At 36.1% G+C, this 22,371-nt stretch overlaps 2 protein-coding genes across 2 annotated transcripts in view; one reads left to right on the top strand and one right to left on the bottom strand.

Annotated features, from left to right (window-relative positions):
* LOC113426308 (uncharacterized) overlaps nucleotides 1–22,371 on the bottom strand; it is a 532,245-nt gene that overhangs the window by 36,704 nt on the left and 473,170 nt on the right. The window lies entirely within an intron of this gene.
* The window catches only part of LOC148131623 (vomeronasal type-2 receptor 26-like), a 31,127-nt gene that overhangs the window by 2,825 nt on the left and 5,931 nt on the right, over nucleotides 1–22,371 (top strand). Inside the window, exons 2-3 of the mRNA XM_087953974.1 lie at nucleotides 7,593–7,720; nucleotides 8,314–8,605. Of these exons, the coding sequence (XP_087810100.1) occupies nucleotides 7,593–7,720; nucleotides 8,314–8,605 (420 nt within the window). The remainder of the gene's footprint in view (nucleotides 1–7,592; nucleotides 7,721–8,313; nucleotides 8,606–22,371) is intronic.

Here is a 22,371-nt window from a genome sequence, read left to right as displayed (position 1 = left end):
GAGATGCTGAAATGGGAGATGGACAGATCAGAATTTTATCTCAGATTTCAAAACATAGAAGAAGAAAAAGGACAAAATCTAGCCAAGATAATGATAGAAATACTGGCTGAAGCTTTGGAAATAACAGAGAGAAAATGATGGATGGAGTAGATGAGGTATATCGAGTTTTTACAAGATATGCGATGAGAAATAACCTACCAAGAGAAGTTCATATCAGATTTACAAAAAAAGCCATTAAAACACAAATATTAGAAGTGGTAAGAGAGAAAATGCTGAAATACAAAGGCAAGGAGATTGTGGTCTTAAAACAAATACCCAGAAGAGTGAGAGAGATGAGAAGAGAATACCGATTCCTGACTAAAATGTTACTGAAAAAAGAGGTGAATTATAGATGGCTAATTCCAGAAGGGTTAATGTTTACATGGCAAGAACAGAGACATAGAATTGATTCAATTGAGAAAGCAGAATTATTTTATGCAGAATTTTTTGGAAGGAGAGAGAAAGAGGCAGAAAAAGGGATCTCACTAATTGAATTCCAAGAGGACCAAATGGGGACTGAAAAAGAAGAAGGCGCAGTAGGTGGACAGGTGGAAACTAAAGAACAACGTGAACCAAGATCTACGAGAGCTGCCAAACCTAACTACAAAATATAATCATGGAAGAGAAAAAACTGATTACAATGAATATAAATGGACTTAATTCAGCTGCTAAAAGAAGGAAAATTTTTCATAAATTAGAGAAATTAAAATTTGATATAATTTGTCTACAAGAAGTACATATTAAAAAACAATAGGAACAATTGTTGGTACAGCCAAAACTAGGGAAAATATTTACTTCTTTGACTCAATCTAAGAAAAGAGGAGTGGCTTTATATATTAAAGAGACCATCTCAGCAAAATTGATTCATACTGATGAAGATGGAAGAGTATTAATGGTGGAAATAATGGACAATAATATGAAAACACTCCTGATTGCAATTTATGCTCCAAATGATAAACAAAAAGAATTCTATAAAAAATTACACATGAAAATAATTGAACTGGACTATGTTAATATAGTTATGATGGGAGATTTCAATGGAATTGTAGACAACAAATTGGACTATACAGCAACAACAACAAAGCAAAACAGAAAGACTCTCCCTAAATCCTTTTTTAAAATGATAGATGAAATAAACTTAAAAGATATATGGAGAGAAAGAAATGCTAAAACCAAACAATACACTTTTTACTCAAATAGACATGGTCCAGAATAGATATGATTTGGACTTCAACAGAACTAATATCTAATATTCAAGAAACAAATATTGAAACAAGTACTTGGGCAGACCACAATCCAGTGACAATTAAATGGAAAGGATAAAAAAGAAGATCGAGATGGATGTTAAATAATACTATTTTAAAGGAAAAGGACTTCACACAGCAGATGGAGAAAGAATTGGCCTTTTTCTTTAGAGAAAATAAAAAAGAAGATACTTCAATCCAGAATGTATGGGACACAATGAAGGCATACGCTAGAGGCTTGATAATAGACTATACAAGGAAAAGGAACACCAGGAAAAGGCAAGCCACTAAAGCTTTAGAAGATGAGCATAAAAGACTTGAAAAAGAACTACAGAAAACGCCACAGAAAAAGGACATTAAGCTAAAATTGGACATAATTAAACACAAAATGGACAAAGAAGAATTAGCACAGAAAATTAGAGGTGCTAAACAGAACTATTTTGAAGATGCAAACAAACCAGGTAGATGGTTAGCATACAAATTGAGAAAGGAGAAAGAATCAAGGAAAATATTGCAGTTAATAGATGATCAAGGTCAAGTTTGCCACGGCAACAAAGAGAAGAAGGAAATTATTTGAGACTTTTATGGGAAATTATATAAGCAAGAGAATATTGATGAGGAAAGAGTTAAACAGTACTTACAGAATGCTAATTTACCTCAGATACCTAAAGAGACTGAAAAAATGCTAGAAAGCAATATAACAATGATGGAATTAACTGAAGCACTTAAGAAGCAAAATAATGGAAAGGCACCAGGCCCAGATGGACTTCCGGCAGAATTTTATAAAACATTACAAGAATCGCTGAACCTTTCATTGCTAGAAGTCATGAATGAAGTTATGGGTTTTTTTTTTTAAACAAATTTTATTAATTTTAAAGACAAACAAAACATCATTAAACATTGCAAACATAAAACCTCTTTCCATTGTAAATTTTTACAAGGCAGATAAAAGATTATTTTATACAGCATAATTCTAATTTATCCCATTTCCTTATAGACACATAAATATCTTTTAGCAAATTTCTCATTATTTCTCTTTACTTTTATTCAATTACATTTCTTTTCTATATTTTTCTATATTTTTCTATATTTATCTATTTTATAGCCATCATATTTATATTTTCATCTAACTTGTTTACAAATATTCTCGTCTAACATTCCTCCAAGGTTTTATTAATTCTTAATCAAACATAAACACACAAAACACAAAAACATAAAACTTCTTTTTAGAAAGTGGCTTGGCCCCAGAATACCTCTCTTTGTACGGACTTCAATTAAATTCATGCTCATCTTATATACCATTACTTATCTTATTTACCATTCTATATCTTCTATATAACTTCTCCCCGCTTTTCACTCTTCTTAATTCTATTTTATTAATTTCATCTTACTTTAAATCATTATACTTGTATCTTTTGTCCATTCTTTTCCAATTATCCCTTTATCTCATTCTCTTTAATATAAAAAAAAAGATTTCTCCTGGAATCACTGATCGAAGTATGATGCCTTTCTATCCCCTAAGTTAACATTTAGAATAATACCTAGTTCCCAATCTGATTCTGCTTAGTACATTGTACCTATTAAATTTTAAGAAAAGAAAGAAAGAAAAAAGAGAATAATAAATCTATAAAATAATTTACATAATTACCATTCTACTTTTTTAGTATAATTTAATGTATTTTAAATAATACATTTTAAACTAAAAAAAATAAAAAAGAAAGAGAATAAAAAAAGTTATGATAACATTAAGAGAATAACAAATTAAGCTCTATCATTAAATCTTAAGCATTTTACACATTCTCAATAATATTAAATGTTAAGATCTATCATTAAATCTTAAACATTTTAATATTTTAGTTTATTAAATCTTGTAATATTCCAATTGTCTATTTCAAAAACAAATACTACAATAATAAGTTTATAATAACATTAACACGATAGCCAATAAACTCTATATTTTAAACATTCCCTTTAATATTCTATTAAATCTTAAAATCTATCATTATTAAGCATTTTGATATTTTAATATTTTATTAGTTCTTATAAAATTCTAATTTTCTATTTCTAATACAAGTACTACAATACTATCTTATGTACTTTTGCAGATTCTTTTTTTTTATATATAAATTATACATTACCCTTTGTCCCTAAAAAAAAATTTCTTTTTCCCATCTTGTTTTATACCTTTGTGGCTTTCCCCCCCCCCTTTTCCCTTCCTTTCTTATCCCACCTAGTCTTTTTTACCCCCCCCCCCTCTCCTAACCTCCGCCTTTTTAGCTTCCCCTCTCTGTTGTATTCCTCATTTCTTTTGCTTTCTGGCATTGTATTGATTTTGCATCTCATTTTTCTCTTTCTTGGGTGTTTTTTTAGGTCTTAAGTCCTTCATGCTAGATTGTTGACATTAGAAGGACATGATCTGCTGTTGGGGTGGCATGCTTTTTTATGGTATAAGGGAACCAAAACACAGGGCTATTTTAGAAGACATCATATACGCGAGTCTCTGTGGTTAAATTGGAAGAAGATTAAAAGACAATGCTATTTGAAAATTTCAGTCTGGTTATCGACTATTGAAACATTTTCCTATCCTATAATATACAAGAAGGAACAAACAGTTAGATATGGGGAAATTTTGAATGAAAAGGGTGAACTTAAATCTATGCAAAAACTAGAGGAACAAGGTATAAAGATGAACTGGTTTTCATATGTGCAAATACATTCAAGGTATGATAAAGATTTTAAAACAGAAGGTTTTTATGATAAATTGACTGACTTAGATAAGATCTTGACAGGTACTGATGAAAAGGTGATTAAAAGACTATATGGATATTTATTAGAAATTAAACTAGAAGAAGAACAAGTTAAAGAAACTATGATTGCTTGGGGGAAGAATTTTGGATATGGGATTGATTTAGAGAAATGGCAAAAACTGTGGTCTCAAAATTATAAAATGACAATGTCAACAGCATATAAAGAAAATTTGTATAAGATGTTTTACAGGTAGCATTTCCCCCCGACAAGAATAGCAAGAATGTTCAAGAATAAATCCAAAAAATGTTGGAAATGTCATCAGATACCTCGCTCATATTTCCATATGTGGTGGACCTGTACGGATGCTAGAAAATACTGGACTAAAATCCACATGTGGTTGGAAAAAATGACAAAAAAACATATAGATTTGAAACCAGAGATATTTTTATTGGGAATTTTACCTGATACATATAGTAAAGATTTGAAATATTTGATTGTAAATGTATTAACAGCGGCTAGGATTGTATTTGCCAAAAACTGGAAAAATGAGAAAATACCATCGCAGGAGGAAACCATTAAGAAAATATTAGAATGTGCTGAAATGAGTAGATTGACATTTGAAATTAGAGAACAAGAGGATAAACAATTTTACAAAATTTGGGATCTTTTCTATCAATGGTTAGATAATAAAATATAATAATAGAATACGTAGAATTTTAGAAAACAATGAATATAGAAAGATGTATTTCTTTTCTTTTTTATTATTATATCTATAAAATGCTTCTAGGATAGATTTGGGAGGATTATATGAATTGTTATAAAATAAACTAAGTAAATTATAGTTATCTCGCAAAGTATGAATGAACAAAATTACAGTCAAATGATTGATTAATAATGATACTAGGGTATTCAATTTTTGATTGATAATATGAGTTATTATGCAATGTAACTAACTGAGACTATGAAATGGATGCACAAAAAATTTGTAAACCAACCGACACACTGCTTGTACACTTATGTTTTTATGTTTTTTTTGTTTGTCTTTAAAAACCAATAAAATTTATTTTAAAAAAAGATATGAAATCTCAATACCTCATTCAGATGTATAATAACATATTACAGTACAATCCATCTCTTGTGTATTATACTCGGCTAAGTGTCACAGTCAGTGTTGGATGTATATTTTGTGTATATTTGTAGATATTGTACTCTCAAATTGCAAATGGAGACGTGGGTACACTATTTTTCTTATCTTCATTTTTAAGTGCTTTGGTTTTATTGTATTGAGAAGAGTTGCTGGGGTGCATCCACAGTTTTGTACAAATGACAATAAAGTTCTTCTTCTTCTTCTAATGATGAAAAACAACGAGAGTTCTTGATTTGGCAGTTATATTTTATCCCAATTATTGCTAAGATAAAATAAGATATTACAAATCTTTTGTTATTTGTTCTAAAAATTATTTCTTTCTCCTGTGTGATTAATATTACTATCAATAAATAGCATAAGGAAAGTTATTGATGTTTCTTCCACCAACAAAGTGATTAAATTAGTAGATCAGTGAAAGGCTGTGGACATAAAATACTTAGATTTCAATAGGGCATTCAACAAAGTAGACCACAAGCTACTTCTTGATAAGCAAGAAAAATATGAGATAGACAATATAACCAACAGATTGGCTGACAAACCATACTCAACGAGTAGTCCTTAACGGTACTACATCTAGATGGAGGAAGCAGAAAGCAGTGGATTATGGCAAGGTTCCGTCTTAGGCCCAGTACTCTTCAAGATTTTCATAAAAGATTTTGATGAGGGAACAGAAGGAGAACTCATTCAATTTGTAGATGACAGGAAGCTGCAAACACCTTGGTATACAAGTTCAGGATCCCAAAAAACAATTACTACCATCTGCCTTCCATCGAGGACCTGTATATACTGCACAAGTCAAAAAGAGAGCTGTAAAAATATTTACAGACCCCTCACATCCCAGACATAAACTGTTTCAGCTCCTACCCTCAAAACGATGCTATAGGACACTGCACACCAGAACAACTAGACACAAGGACAGTTTTTTCCCAAATGCCATCACTCTGCTAAACAAATAATTCCCTCAACACTGTCCAATTGTTTACAAAGTCTGCATTACTATTACTATTAATCTTGTCATCACTTCTTATCACCCATCCCCTCCCACTTGTGACTGTATGATTATAACTTTGTCACTTGTATCCTTACAATTTATTTCCTTGTATGATTTGATTGCTTATTGTACCCTATGAGAATTATTAAGTTTATTATTGACTTTGCTCATCAGAAGGTTGCAAAAGGGAACCACATATATCCTGGGACATTGCAACCATCATAAATATGAACCAGTTGCCAAGCATCCAAATTTTGATCACCTGCCTATGGGGATGGTACAATACAATGGTTGTAAGTCATGTTGTTCAATGATGCTGTAATTTTGAATGCTCACTAAATGACTTGTTGTAAGTCAAGGACTACCTGTATGTTGTGTTTCAATATTGAAAGCTGGTGAGAGATCCAGCAGAGGCAGGATGAATACCCCACCCTAGTTTAGAGTACACCAGAGTTAATTCTCAAGCACAACCAGTGTTTTCTCTGTGCTTTGGCTCAACATGAAACCCAGATATAACAGAATATCAGTGGTGGTATTCTACTGGTTCTGCCCAGTTCTGGCCTACTGATAGTGGCAAAGATCAGCTGGCAGAGAATCAGTTCCGCTCCGAATCTCTCCAACGCTCTGCAGTTGGGCCACCCACTTTCCCCTGCTCCTAGATCCTTTTAACTTCTCAGGTGTTTGGTGCAGCAGACCAGATTGCTTAGTTTTTACTGTTTTTACGCATGTGCGCACATGCAAGTCACACAAGTCATGTGATCCCACCCCCACAGTCACATCCACCAAGCCACACCCACAGAACTGGTGGTGGGAACTTTTGAATCCCACCACTGGACGAGATATTCTTCTCCCCCCAGAGTAAGTTTCTTGAATAATGGGAATAAAAAGTTTCGTGAGTTGTTATTTTGATGATTAAATTAGAAATACGTCCATAAATCAGGCAAAGTTTTTTTCCAATCAGGCACACTTGCAACTGAAGTCATACAGAGAATCAACTGTGATTCCCAAATCCCCTGTATAATTATCAAAATCACAATGATGACTTCATCTTCCACTAAAGCCTACAGGACTTCTCTCACCCAAGGTTATTTTGAAACCAAGATAGGAATATTTAATAACCTCGATCAACAGAATTCACAAATATTTAGTCATTCTTATAAAAATCTGAAGATCTCTGTGAGACTCCTGTAGGCACACTGGACAGGTCTGAATTTTAATGCTGTCCTTTTAATGTGCCAGACCACATTTCATCTTGCTAGAGCAAGTCAGTTTATCTCTGATCATCGGCAAGAGAATTGTACTTCTCCTTAGACAGCTCCTGTCTCAGAAGATCTTCATTATGGTTTCTGAAATACTGCTTCTTCTTCTGGTGTCCCATTTTCCATGTGGGACACTGATGACCAAATGTTCATTAAATGTGCAGAAAGAAGACAAACATGAATTGAATTACTACAAGCCAGGAGATTTCCTGATAAGTGGAATCATATCTACATCTAGCACTGCATTTAAACCATACATCTTCTTTACACCTCCAAACCACAGATTTCAAAGGTAATTCCTGATGTGCACTTAATTGATTTTATCTTTTCCACTGTCTTCCTTTTAGTAGGGTTGATTAGCTGATATGAATGCTAACATTTTACATGTTTTAACTTTTAATATTGACATCTATGACATTAGCAGTCTACTATTAAAACTATCTAGAGTTTCCTATTGGGATGATTTTGAGTCTGAAGAAAAGTATTGGAAAGAAAGTCCTCTGTAGTCAATAGGACTATCCTTCTAACAGCAACACCCAAAGGGGTCCATCATCTGGCATGGTCCTATAAATGATTAATACAATCCTCTGACATTTTTAAAATTGAACAATAAATTTTTGAGAAAATTTCCCGCATTATAATACGGGGATTGAGAGCTTTTGGGCTGATCCCCTCCTGCTTTTCCATTTATGAGGTCACCTAGAATCCCAAAGGTGTTTGTAAGTATGTGAAATTTCCAGGCTAGACTCATAAGACAGTAATCCAATTGATTAGTTATAAATGTCCTTAAAGGTACAGCTTCAGGAAATATGATGTGATTTTTATGAATTGAAGATGAAACCTCCATATCAGGATGAAAACCAACTGAAGTCTCTTATCTTGCAGTATACAGAGTATGAGCTTCTGGCACCTCCTGCCTTTCTTCTTTGCCATTCATGAGATCAACGAGAATCCAAGGCTGTTACCAAACCTCACCCTGGGCTACAGCATCTATGAGAACTTTTTTAATGCAAGGATAACATACGACGTCATGATGGATTTGCTTTCTACAGGACAGGAGAATGTCCCAAACTACAGTTGTGGAAGACAAAATAATCTGTTGCCTCTGCTTGAGGGAACTGATTCTGATCTCTTTAGTCAAATTTCCACCATGCTGAGCATCTATAAAATCCCACACGTATGAATGAATCTTGAATCTAATTTCATTTTTTAAAGTCTATTGATAATCCAAAAGGGGTCAGATAATAAATAAAATGAGTCAAATGACAAAGCTTAAAAGACACCTGAAATACTACATTTTCTTTTCTTTTTCATTGAAAATATCTTTATATCTTACAATTTTTTTCCATATTAATAACATTAGGATGTATCAAGGCTTCCATTGTGGTAAGCCAGACTGGTATTTCAAGTAATGTTGTTCTTTAATTTTAAGGCATACTGATAACAATGTCTATTTCTAACACAATGTCTTTGAAAATAACTATGTATCTTATTCTTCCCATACCATAAAAAAGCATGCCAAACTCATTGAAGGCCATGCCCTTCTAAAGTTAATAGTCTTTTATGCCTCAGATTGATCTATTCTTTCCCCCATGTACAGTAAGTACCGAGACCTGGTAGAACAATTCCCAATTTGGCAGCCCAAAGCCCCCTCTTTTTTTGGAGCCTTGCTTGCAACATTTTCAAACCTATTCTTTTTTTCCCTAGCCAGATATATCTTAATGTTTGTTAGGGATACCCTAGCAGAATGTGCACGGCAGTCAGGCAGTCAGGCAAATATGTGAGATAAATGTTTATTGTAGTTTACACTCAGTAAAACAGATACACTGTGCTAGTTAAATAGTTTATTCCAGTAAGAGTTTTAGCATAGTCAAACAGTCCATATATCATTCACTAGTTCAGTCCGTTCGGGGATTATTCAGTTGCAAAGTCCAGTGTTGAAAAAGAGGTCAGTAAACTTACAAATATCAGTCAAGTGATATATCTTCTCGCAGTAGAGATATAAAGAAGTCAAACCTCCTTTCTTCCTTCGACGTTCAAAAACTCAGCAGCAGGGAACACGCAGTTAGCAAACCAGCAATCCAGCATAGTCAGCAATCCAGCAGGTTCTCTTGCTCCCTCTTATGGCGGTTTTACAACCACACCCAAAATTACATGCTTTGCAGTTTAAAGTGACACACACTTAAACTTACTATCATAGTTTATATATATTATTTTACCCAAACTACGTTAGGTAAACTTGTTATTCCTAACATACTCCCCTTTTGGGTAATATAATAATATATATATCTATTTACAACCTTAACCCATAGTCATCACAACTTTCTTTGTGTTTGACTGAACCTTGGGCTTTCGTAAATTGATCAGCAATATTTTCTTCAGTCATACAATATTCCAGTCTTATCAAACCATTTTTTACAGATTGCCTTACATTCAGATATCTAAGATCTGTATGCTTAGATCTCGTTTTTACAGCAATATTTGTAGCCATCTGTATGGCTGCTTGATTGTCCTCATATACTACAATGGAATCATTAACAGTTATTCCCATATCCAATAACAACTGTTTATACAGAATTAAATCAGTACATAATAAAGATAGACATGAAAATTCTGCTTCCATTGTGGACATACTTATGTGTTGCTGTCTAATTGACCTCCAACCAATCAGTACCTTTCTTAACAGTATAGCCGTACCTGAAGTTGATTTCCTAGTGTTTATGTCTGTTGCAAAACTTGCATCAGCATATGCAATTAAAATCAAATCATCTTTTGGCTCCAAATACAATGCATAGTGCATTGTCCTTTTAAGATATCTTAAGATACGTTTTGTCGCTTGCCAGTGTCGTTCAGTGGGTTCAGCGTTGAATCTTGCCAATTGATTAATGCCATAGGCAATATCTGGCCTTGACCAATTACTAATGTACGATAAACTACCAATTAGCGATTGATAAATAGTTTTATCGAATTTTGGACTTTGAACATCAGTGTGGCTAAATTCCTGACTCATTGGAGTTTTTGCTGGTTTACAAAGTTCCATCTTGTATGTTTTTAGTAATTGATAAATCTTATCCTCTTGAGATATCTTATAGCCACCTTTGGTTTTATTTATTGTTAATCCTAGATACTGTTTTATCTCTCCTAATTGCTTTAATTTTATCCTCTTACCTAATAATGATATTATTTCAGTAGCTTCATTATTAGTTTTTGTAATTAAGGCAATATCATCAGTGAACAACAATAATAATGACACTGTTCCATTTGTCTCTTTCTTAAATACACATGGATCAGCTAAACCTGCTTTTAAACCCTATATTGTTTAACTCCTTAACAATATATTGGTTCCATTCAGAACCAGATTGTTTTAATCCATAGAGACTCTTTTTAAGCTTCCAACAGTCATTATTTGTTTTATCATCCTTAATTCCTACAGGTTTCTTTAGGTATATAGTGTGCTGCAATGGTGCATGCAGATAGGCAGTTTCTACATCTAAGTGATTTATAATATAGTTCTTCTTAGCTGCCCACACTAAAGCTGCTCTCAAGGTTATTGCTTTTAGACTCGGTGCAAATACTTCATCATAATCACTTGCAGTTTGATTAAATCCTTGAGCTACCAACCTAGCCTTATGGGTAACAGTCCCATTTTTACCTGTTTTTAATTTAAATATCCATTTACAGCCAATGGACTTTTTACCGCACAGCGGAAGCATGCTGGGCCCATAACCAGTGTTAGGGATATACACCCTAGCAGAATGTGCATGGCAGTCAGGCAGTTAGGCAAATATGTGAGATAAACGTTTTTGTAGCTTACACTCAGTAAAACAGATACACTGTGCTAGTTAAATAGTTTATTCCAGTAAGAGTTTTAGCATAGTCAAACAGTCCATATATCATTAACTAGTTCAGTCCATTCGGGGATTATTCAGTTGCAAAGTCCAGTGTCGAAAAAGAGGTCAGTAAACTTACAAATATTAATCCAGTAATATATCTTCTCGCAGTAGAGATATAAAGAAGTCAAACCTCCTTTCTTCCTTCAACATTCAACTATTTCTTCCTGTTCTGGTCCTATGTGCTCTTCCTGTACTTCCTCTTTAATTGTACTCTTCTTATTACTGATGTGTTGTTTTGGTCTTTTGTAGGTTTCAATTATTACATCCTTACTTGAATCTTGCTCTAGTTTTTCCCATCCTACATGTTCAAGGAATTGTGCACTAGCACTACAGTAAACACTAGATGTACCTTTTTCCCAGAATCTGTATGATTTGTGATTAGATTCATAACCTACAAAGAATAACTTTTTAGCCCTATGCTGCCCCTTATGTCTCAGTTGTGTAGGAATATGCACCCATGCTGGTGCTCCAAATGTGTGCATGTAGCTTAGGTCAGGTTTTCTACCATGCCACCGTGTGAATAGTAATTCACCTGTTGTTGAGTTAACAACATTATTCAATATATGATTACCACACATTATTGCTTCTCCCCACAAAGTTTCAGGTAATCCTGAATCCGACAACATAGTACGAGCCATTGCCTGTATTGTTTGGCCTCGTCTTTCTATAAAGGAATTATGTTGTGGCCTATATGGTGCAGACTTTTTATGTTCAACACCTGCCATCTTCAGTCTATTTTGGAATTTATTATTTATAAATTCCGTACCATTATCAGTTACAAGAGTTACTAGTTTCCTTTTAGTTTTTCTTTCAGCAAACTTCAACACTTTTGGCAGTACTTCCAGTGAAGTTACATAGTCGTCATAGCTCTCATCTAACGAAGACAAAATTATATAAACCTGATGGAGTTCTGTGAAGATAAGTTCTTTTTCATGCAGTTCCTGAAAAATCTTCTTCATAGTGTTTATATGAGTCAACATGTCTCCATTCTTTTGAAGATGTGTTCTGAACAGCTTCCGTGTAAGATTTATATGTGCTCCTACACTGTCTCGAACATAAATCTTCTTTAAATTTTCCCAACATTTCGCAGCTGTTTCTTCTCCATGAATATGGACAAGCTGCTGGTCACAGAGTGTCAGTCCTATTATACAGAGACCTTGCTCATTCTTCAGTTTATATTCTTGTATTTTCTGGGCATCATTTTCATCTTCCAGATCCCAAGCATCTACCTCTGGTGGGTTTTGAATTATACTCCACAAACCTTCTCTGCGTAGAAGTAGACTGCATTTCATAGACCATGAAACATAGTTTGTTCCATCCAGTTTGGATATTAGAGACAAACTTGGTAAATTGACTTGTGCCATCTTTTTCTGGATATTAAACTATAATTAATAAAACACAGCTGTCTGTTTACAGTATTGTGTAACTACACTAACTCTCACTTTATATAAGCCTGTTATATCCTGGTTAGTCTGACTGTGCAGCTGGGCCCATAACCAGTGTTAGGGATACACCCTAGCAGAATGTGCACGGCAGTCAGGCAGGCAGGCAAATATGTGAGATAAACGTTTATTGTAGTTTACACTCAGTAAAACAGATACACTGTGCTAGTTAAATAGTTTATTCCAGTAAGAGTTTTAGCATAGTCAAACAGTCCATACATCATTCACTAGTTCAGTCCATTCGGGGATTATTCAGTTGCAAAGTCCAGTGTTGAAAAAGAGGTCAGTAAACTTACAAATATCAGTCCAGTGATATATCTTCTCGCAGTAGAGATATAAAGAAGTCAAACCTCCTTTCTTCCTTCGACGTTCAAAAAACTCAGCAACAGGGAACACGCAGTTAGCAAACCATCAATCCATCAATCCAGCAATCCAGCATTGTCAGCAAGCTAGCAGGTTCTCTTGCTCCCTCTTATGGCGGTTTTACAACCGCACCCAAAATTACATGCTTTGCAGTTTAAAGTGACACACACTTAAACTTACTATCATATTTTATATATATTATTTTACCCAAACTACGTTAGGTAACCTTGTTATTCCTAACAATGTTACTTTATTTAATTCCTCAAAATATTTCCCCCCCCTCAATTTTATTGGAATTGTTTTGAATAAATATAATAACCTTGGTAGAATATTCATTTTATGGTAGCTATTCTTTCTGTTAATGACAGTTGCAAATCTTTCCATTTCTCCAAATCTAGTTTAATTTGTTACATCAGTTTCATATAATTGTCATCTTTAATTGTTGCACATTTTGCTGTTAGCTGTATTCCTAAGTACTTCACTTTTTTGTGAAGTACTAGCTGCATATCAATTCTTTTCATCAACACTCTTTTTTGTGTATCTGTGAGATTGTTAACTAAAATCTTTGTCTTGCTTTTGTTTATTTTAAATCCAGCAACTTCCCCATACTCTTCTATCTTTCTAATTAACTTCAGTCCAGTTTCTAATGGGTCTTCTAATATAAAGACCAAGTCATCTGCATGCCCCGGTAGCTTGTATTTCTCTTTTTTTAATTTCCATTCCTTTTATTTCTTCATCTTGTTGAATATTTCTGGCTAATACTTCCAAAGTCAGTATAAATAGCAGAGGGGACAGTTGGACATCTCCTCCTAGTGCCCTTTTTATATCAAAATTCTCTATCATGTCTCCATTTACCATCACCTTGGATGATTGTTTGTGATATATTGCTTTAATCATATTAATAAACCTCTCCCCAAAGTCCACATACTTTAATTGTAATAGCATAAATTGCCAATTAATGTTATCAAATGCTTTCTGTGCATCTAGAAAAATCAATGCCATTTGTTTTCCAGGATGTGTTTCATAGTACCGTATATACTCGAGTATAAGTCGACCCGAATATAAGCCGAGGCACCTAATTTTATACAAAAAAACTGGGAAAACTTATTGACTCGAGTATAAGCTGAGGGTGGGAAATGCAGCAGCTACTGGTAAATTTCAAAAATAAAAATAATTAATTTGGGAAACGATCTCACTATCATGAAAGGTTTAATTGATTCACTAACCCAAAAGAAGAAGATGATGATGACAGCGGGAGGCAGGAGTCACTCTCTTCCCCTCCCTCGGAGGCCCCTGAGTCAGGAGTCACTACCGCCGGCGCGGCCCCAGTCCCGCGTCGCCTCGGGAAGGAAAGGCAAAAAGGAAGAGCCGTGGCAGCACTTTGCAACAGCAGCAGCGGCACCAGAGGCTCAGGCTCAGCGGCTCCTGGTTTTGCCCCACCCTTCCCAAGGCAACGCGGGACCGGAGCCGCACTGGCGGCAGCAACTCCCGACAGCCCCAGCCGGACACCTGAGCGGAGATGTAGGGAGAAGGCAAAAGCGACGGAAGATCCTTCAGGGAAACTGAGGGGACTCGCCCTTGGTCCAGATGAGCCCCTTCCCGCCCCTAAGGAAGCAGAGGCAGCCAGCAAGGGCAGGCAAGCCCGCTTCACAGACTCCATCCGTCCTCACTCCCACCCACCCACCCACCCAAAGCCACGAAGTCCCCCAATCGCACAGCCCAGAATCGCCCTCCCTTCAGGAGGCAGCAACGACACCCGCCAGCGCGTGGAGCAGGACGGCGCCGGAGATCGTTGGCTGCCTCTTTCGCAGCACGGGAGGCCTCCCCCGGCTGGCCAGCTGTTCTCCTCCTTCTCTGCCTGTGCTCAGCACTGCCGCGGCTCTTCCTTTTTGCCTTTCCCTTCCCGAGGCGACACGGGACTGGGGCCGCACCGGCGGCAGCAACTCCCGACAGCCCCAGCCGGACACCTGAGCGGAGCCCGGGCGGAACTGCCTGTTGCCACCGTGGGCGCCGTTGCGGGCGCCTGGCTGCCCAAGTAAAGAACAGGGCTGCGCCGGACCATCGGAGAAGCGGAGCAAAGCCGGACACCAGCAGCCGCCTCCTCGGCGCAGAAAGCCTCCCCCAACCAGCCGGCCGGTCTCCTCCTCCTCGGTCACACAGAACAAACAGGCAGAGAAGGAGGAGAGCAGCTGGCCAGCCAGGGAGGCCTCCGTGCTGCGAAAGAGGCAGCCAACTATCTCGGCGCCGTCCTGCTCCACGCGCTGGCTGCTCGGACTTGCCGGGCCCGGCACATAGAACAGGGCGGTGCTGGATGTTGAAGAAGCTGAGTGGGGCCGAAGCCACCTTGGCTCGCGTTGTTTTCTGAGCCCACGAGCCTAGAGCCAGGGCGCTTTCATTGCACGGCGGAGCTTCTTGTCTCGGGAAAAACCGGGCGTCGTTGCTGGCCCCTGAGGGGAGGGCGATTCTGGGCTGCGCGATTGGGGGACTTCGTGGCTTTGGGTGGGTGGGTGGGTGGGAGTGAGGACGGACGGAGTCTGTGAAGCGGGCTTGCCTGCCCTTGCTGGCTGCCTCTGCTTCCTTAGGGGCAGGGAAGGGGCTCATCTGGACCAAGGGTGAGTCTCCCCTCAGTTTCCTGAAGGATCTTCCGTCGCTTTGCCTTCTCCCTACATCTTCCCTCTGTTAAAATTCCCCCCACACACACACACTTATTTTCGGGCGGATAGATTTCGTGTCTGAGCATTCTCACATGATGGTGAGTCTTCCCCCTAAAAACAGTTAAAAAAGAAAAACATATCCTCATGCAAGAACTTTTCTGCTTCCGATTACCCCCATGCTTAAAAGTTGCAAAGGAAACACGGAAGCAGGGAAGCGCCTGCCCAGCTCCGGATCTCCACACCATTTTTTTTCAGAGGGAATCTGACTCGAGTATAAGCCGAGGGGGTTTTTCAGCACAAAAATGGGCTGAAAAACTAGGCTTATACTCGAGTATATACAGTACTCAAGATAGTTTCATAGTATTCAAGATCATTCTCATATTATTTTTAATCTGTCTCTTTGGCAAGAATCCATTCTCATCTGGATGTATAAATTAATTAAAAAAACATTTTAATCTCTTGGCTATTATCGAAGAATATATTTTATAATCTGCTTTCAATAGAGATATTGGCCTATATCTTTATCTGCATTAAATCTGAGTCATCTTTCGGTATAAGAGTAATAATCTGAGTCATCTTTCGGTATAAGAGTAATATTTGCATCCATCCATGAGTTAGGAATTTTTGCTTCTAGCAGAACTTCATTATAAACTTCCAACATCATTGGATCTAATATATTTTGTGACTTTTTATAAAATTCTGCCGAAACCCATCAGGCCCTGTTGTTTTATTCCTCTTTTGTCTCTTAATTGCTTCTATCAGTTCCATCATAATTATTCTTTCATTCAACATGACTTTAACTGTTCCAGATACTTTAGGGAGTTCAGATTGTTCCAAATATTGTTGCATTTTATTTTCTGGAATTTTCTCCTGATCATAAGTTTCCCATAATACTCTTTTATTATAATTTTTAATCCTCATTCTGATAAGAAAGAATCCCTTTCTCATCTATTTATCCATGTATCATTTTTCCTCTCTCCTTTTTCAGTTTATATGCCAGCCATCTTCCTGGTTTGTTTGCATTTTCAAAAAAGTTTTGTTTTGCATTTTTTATTTTTTGTGCCAGTTCATCTTTTTCAAATAGATTCATTTTGTGTTTCATTAAATCCATTTGATTTTTTAATTTCTTTTTTTGGGGGGTGGTTCTTTCTGTAATTCCATTTCTAATCTTTTGTATTCTTCCTCTAGCATTTTCTTGTTTTGTTTCTTCTTGTTATTTTTCTTCCCCATGTAAGTTATAGCTAATCTCTGGATATATGTTTTAATAGTATCCCATACAGTTTGCAGTGAATTCTCTCCTTTCCTGTTCTCTTTGAAAAAAAGGGCCAATTCTTTTTCCATAGTTTGTATATATTCTTTCTTTCTTTCTTTCTTTCTTTCTTTCTTTCTTTCTTTCTTTCTTTCTTTCTTTCTTTCTTTCTTTCTTTCTTTCTTTCTTTCTTCTTTTCTTTCTTTCTTTCTTTCTTTCTTTCTTTCTTTCTTTTATTTGGTTTGTCAATTGCTTACAAGATAATAGGTATAAGTAAAAACATAGTTATGAATACATGAATACATATAAGAAGAATAAAAGAAACAATAGGACAGGGACGATAGGCATGTTGGTGTGCTTATGCACGCCCCCTACAGACCTCTTAGGAAAGGGGTGAGATCAATAGTAGACAGTTTAAGGTTAAAGTTTTTGGGGTTTGGGGAAGAAACCACAAAGTCAGGTAGAGTATTCCAGACATTGACCACTCTGTTGCTGAAGTCGTATTTCCTGCAATCAAGTTTGGTGCGATTAACCTTGAGTTTGTATCTATTGTATTGTTATGGTTGAAGCTGAAGTATTCATTGACAGGTAGGACATGGCAATGTATAATTTTATATACTATACTTAGATCGGACCGAAGGCGGTGTAGTTCTAGGTTTTCTAGGTCTAGAATTTCAAGTCTGGTGGCATAAGGTATTCTGCAACGAGTAGAGGAGTGGAGAACTCTTCTTGTGAAATATTTCTGGACTTTCTCAACTGTGCTAATATCAGATACGTAATGTGGGTTCCAGACTGATGAGCTGTATTCGAGTATTGATCTAGCAAATATTTTGTATGCTCTAGTTAGTAGTGTAATATTACCAGAGAAAAAGCTACGTAAGATTTGGTTAACAACTCTTAATGCCTTTTTGGCTATGTAGTTACAGTGGGCTCTAGCACTTAGATCATTAGAGATGAGTACTGCAAGATCCTTGACAGAGTTTTTTCTGATTTTTATTTTTTTTTGCCAATATGTAAGACAGAGCATTTATTTGTTGAGATTTGAAGTTGCCATTTGTTTGACCATTCTGATACATAGTCGAGGTCTTTTTGAAGGGTAGCAGTATTGTCTGTGGTGTTGGATAACTTTACATCATCAGCGAAGAGAACACAGTTGCTCTTAATATGATCACAGAGGTCATTTATGTAGAGTATGAAAAGAGTTGGTCCTAAAACACTGCCTTGGGGGACACCACTTTTGACAGGTACAGAATTTGATAGGACGCTCCCAATTTTGACCATTTGTTGTCTGTTTGACAGGAATGCTTCTATCCAGTTATGCAGGTGTTCAGAGATACCATAAGATTTTAGTTTTAGGAGTAGTTTGTCGTGTACCACTGAATCAAAGGCTTTATGTTGCAATATTGCTTGATTCAATGTCCATCTCAGTTTTCTTTTTTGTCCTTTCCATACAACTTTTATCAGATTGTGATCTGCCCATACATTAGGTTCTATTTCTATCTCTTGTACACATGTTTTCAATTCTGAGGACATCCACGCCATATCTATTCTAGACCAGGATTTATGCCTATTTGAACAGAATGAATACTGATTTTTCTTGGGGTGCACTTCTCTCCATACACCTTGAATTCCTATTTCTTCTGTCATTTTAAAGAAGGATTTAAGGAGTGTTTTCCTCACTTTTTTTTTACCTGTTTTACTGCTCTTATAGTCAAGTTCTGCATCTACAATTGGATTGAAGTCTCCTACCACACAAATATTTTCATATTCCAATTCTATAATTTTCTTATGAAGTTTTCCACAAAACTCATCTTGTTTATTATTAGGTGCATATATTGCTATTAACAACATCTGTTTTTGGTTCATTGTTACCTCCACCATCAATATTCTCCCATCTTCATCTGCAAAGTTTTGTCTGTCCTTTATTGTTTTTTTAATATATAGAACTACCCCTCTTTTCTTTTGCTGCGCTAGTGAAAAATAGAGTTTCCCAATTTTGGAGCATTCTAATAGTTTACTACAGTATATTGTTTTCTATCTCCTCTTGGAGATAGATTAAATCTAAATTCAATTTTTTTTAATTCATTAAAAATCCTTTTCCTTTTCATAGATGAGTTCAGTCCATTTATGTTGATTGATAATAGTTTTGTTTCTTCTTCCATTGTTTACTTATAGATAAGTTTTGTTGTTCTTGTTGATCTTATTTCTCTCTGTTCTTTCTGTCTTGCTCCTTCTCATTACCTTCTCTCTTTTTGCTCTGCTTCAGTTTCTTCTTGTTGCATGCTTCCCTCTGCTATCACTTCCTCTTGTTTTTTGCCATCTATTTCCTCCCTTCTCTCTTCTTCCTCGTATGCTGCAATGTGCTGATAATAGAATTCTTCTGCTTTATCTACATCCAAGTTACCAACATTCCCTCTGGTATTAACCATCTGAAGTTTACATTGTGTTTTATTAGTTGTCTTGTCAGAAATTGATACTGTTTCCTTGTATCTCTTACTTCTGGGTATTTGTTTCAGAACTACTATTTCTCTCCCTTTGTATTTCAATGGTGCGTCTCTTGCTCTTTGAAGTATTTCCACTCTTATTGCCTTCTTTGAAAATCTCACATGTATCTCTCTGGGAAGTTTGTTCTTTCTCGCATAGCTTGTATATATTGTAAACATTTCATCAATCCCAGAGAGGACTTCCTATTTACTCTTTTCCAATGCATCTGCCAACAATTCTGCCATTTTTTCAGGAAGATCTCCTTTTTCCTCCTCAATATTCTGAAATCTCAGGAAGTATTCTGCTCTATCCATCTCAAAAATAATTATAGATAACTCAAGCTCCTTATCTACCATAGTCAATCTGTAATCCATGTCTTCTACTTTCTTATCTGTTTGCTCTGTCTTCTGTTTCATTTTTTGAATCTGTTGCTCATTTTTATGATTATTTGCTGGATGTGGTCTATTTTATCCTCCATCTTTTGGTTCATCTTTTGCATCCTATCTGCCAAATCATCATAATTTTTAGCAATGGCTTCTTGTAGTAGTTGGAACATGGTTTTCATCTCTGATTGAAAAGTATTTAATTTTTTGTTCTGGAACATAACATCAATAGAGTATTGACTCACTGGGCTCGCTGCTGCTGCTGTTACTGCCAGTGGTGGTGGTGGTGTACTTGATGCATTTTTTCCTCCCTGTTTTACTTAAGTTTATATTGCTTGTCATTTTAATAATTTTAAGTAATAGAATATTTCAAGTAATAATTATTTGACAAAGGCAACCAATCAATTATCAAACAATCAATAATAAATCAAACAGTACAATACTCCATAATGCCCAACTTAAAGAATACACCTGAAGCAGTCCAACAATTTCCTTTCTTATTCCCAGTTCTTATTTTCAAACTTCGAATCACTTCACTCTTTTAGCTTTTGTGTTTCACAAAGACAAAATTTATCCATAGTCCTTGTTGAGGTAATTCCCCATTAGGAGAATGAGCGCACACAGGGAGACATAGTGAGAGTAGTGAAGAATAACACACAACCAGCACACAGATACACTGTATAGTAAAATGTAGGTTTTTACTTCCAGTAAAACAGTTAAGCAAAGTTCAACAGGTCATTCATGGTTAAAGCAGTCAGTTTTCAGTCCAGGGATAATCCAATAACAAAGTCCAGTATCCAAAACAGTTCAGTAAAAGACTCACATCAAATCCAAGAATAACGATGATCAGTAACAGTCAATAGGGAAATGCAGGAACGGCAACAGTCTCAGCAACAAGATAAACAACCCAGGTTTCTGGCTCCATCTTATGGCCGTTTGATGAACCACACCCAATTACAATTTTAGCATTCTCTTAAAGAGACAGTATTAAAATGTCTATCCTGGTTTATATATTTTCCAACCCAACTGTTAGGTGACTTACATTCCTAACAGTCCTAAGTTCTCTTCAAAAAGGTTGTTTTCTTTTTTAATATATTGTTATTATTATTACCTTTGTTGTCAGAGTACACCATGTGTACAATGAGATTGGCTGAGCCTCACTTTGTGCACCCCCCCCCCACACACACACAATTCACAGTGAGGACAGAAGTCCCTAACCCAGTCCCAATCTTATTACACTATGTGACCTTGTTGCACAATGCGCTGGCCCTGCAAGTCTATCATACTATGTTGTAATCCATAAAGGCCCCCAAACCCCAAGGCTGTATCAAATAAATTGTGAATCATCAAAAAGGAGAGCAGAAGGATAAGGAGCAGAAGGAGAACAGAAGTCTTCACTTGCTTTATAAACAACGTCTGTTATTTTCCAGTGTCAGTTGCTCAGTTTATGAAATCCATATCCAGACAGAGAGCCACAATGCTTAAAACTTGCACAGTTTCCACTGTCTTTCACTGCAGTTTTCTCTGTCAACAGTTCCCAGGGGCAGGCAGTTTATCTATGTCTTGTAACAATGTTCTTTCAATAAACTGCCCAAGGTCAATTGTTACTCTCCCTTTCTTTTCTTCACTTTCACTATAATGGTTTTATTTTCCAGCCAGCAGATGTCACTGTTGTGTTATTTCTATTCCACTCTGCTCCTTTAACTTCCTTTAACATAAGCTGAATCTTTTCCTTTTTAGGGGTTTCAGAGCCCAAGTTTTATATTCCCAAAAAACGTTTTTAGTTCAATAAAAATCCAATTAATGATGTCCTTAGAATAACCAGACAATTTTCCTCTTTTATCACTTATTTCTCTCAAATAGCTCAAATAGTTCAAATTTCTTATCCAGATCTACTGAAGTATTATATTTTCATCTGGCATTCAAATATCTCTTTCTTCATTCAGACATCAGTGCATGTTTTGATTTTTTTTAAATATACAGGTTACACAGAGATTTTTCAACTGAAAGAACCCTCATCCATAGCTCAAATGAAGTGCTCTCAACCATACTGCACATGAAATTTGCATCTGCTTTACCAACTCTTCTTCTTCCCTCTTCTTACTGTTTTCTGATTACTGCATTCACATGTCTTGGGAGACAAAAACATCTTTTCAACCTTACTCTAAACAAAATCCCAAAAAAGTTCCAATGACTGTAATTGAAATAACCTAGGGAAATGTTAGTTTAAGAGGGTTTTTTCCCTACTTAAAGACAATGAGAGCGTATCCAACGGACATATTTTTTCTCTGCTGAGTTCATGTGACATTCCATTTTCCTCAATCCATGATCAAATCATCAATATCTTTTTTTTTAAACAGTCATTCACCAGGCATTACAACAAAAGAGTACAGCAAAACTGTGTAATACAGCAATTTGTTATTGGGAAAAGGAAAAAAAACAATAGGACAATAAAACAACATATCTAATAAAAAA

This window comes from Notechis scutatus, chromosome 2 (assembly GCF_049901735.1).
Source record: "Notechis scutatus isolate UNSWTSFEM ecotype Mainland chromosome 2, rNotScu1.2, whole genome shotgun sequence".
In the NCBI taxonomy this organism is placed as follows: Eukaryota; Metazoa; Chordata; class Lepidosauria; order Squamata; family Elapidae; genus Notechis; species Notechis scutatus.
This window is presented reverse-complemented; position numbering and strand designations above follow the sequence as displayed.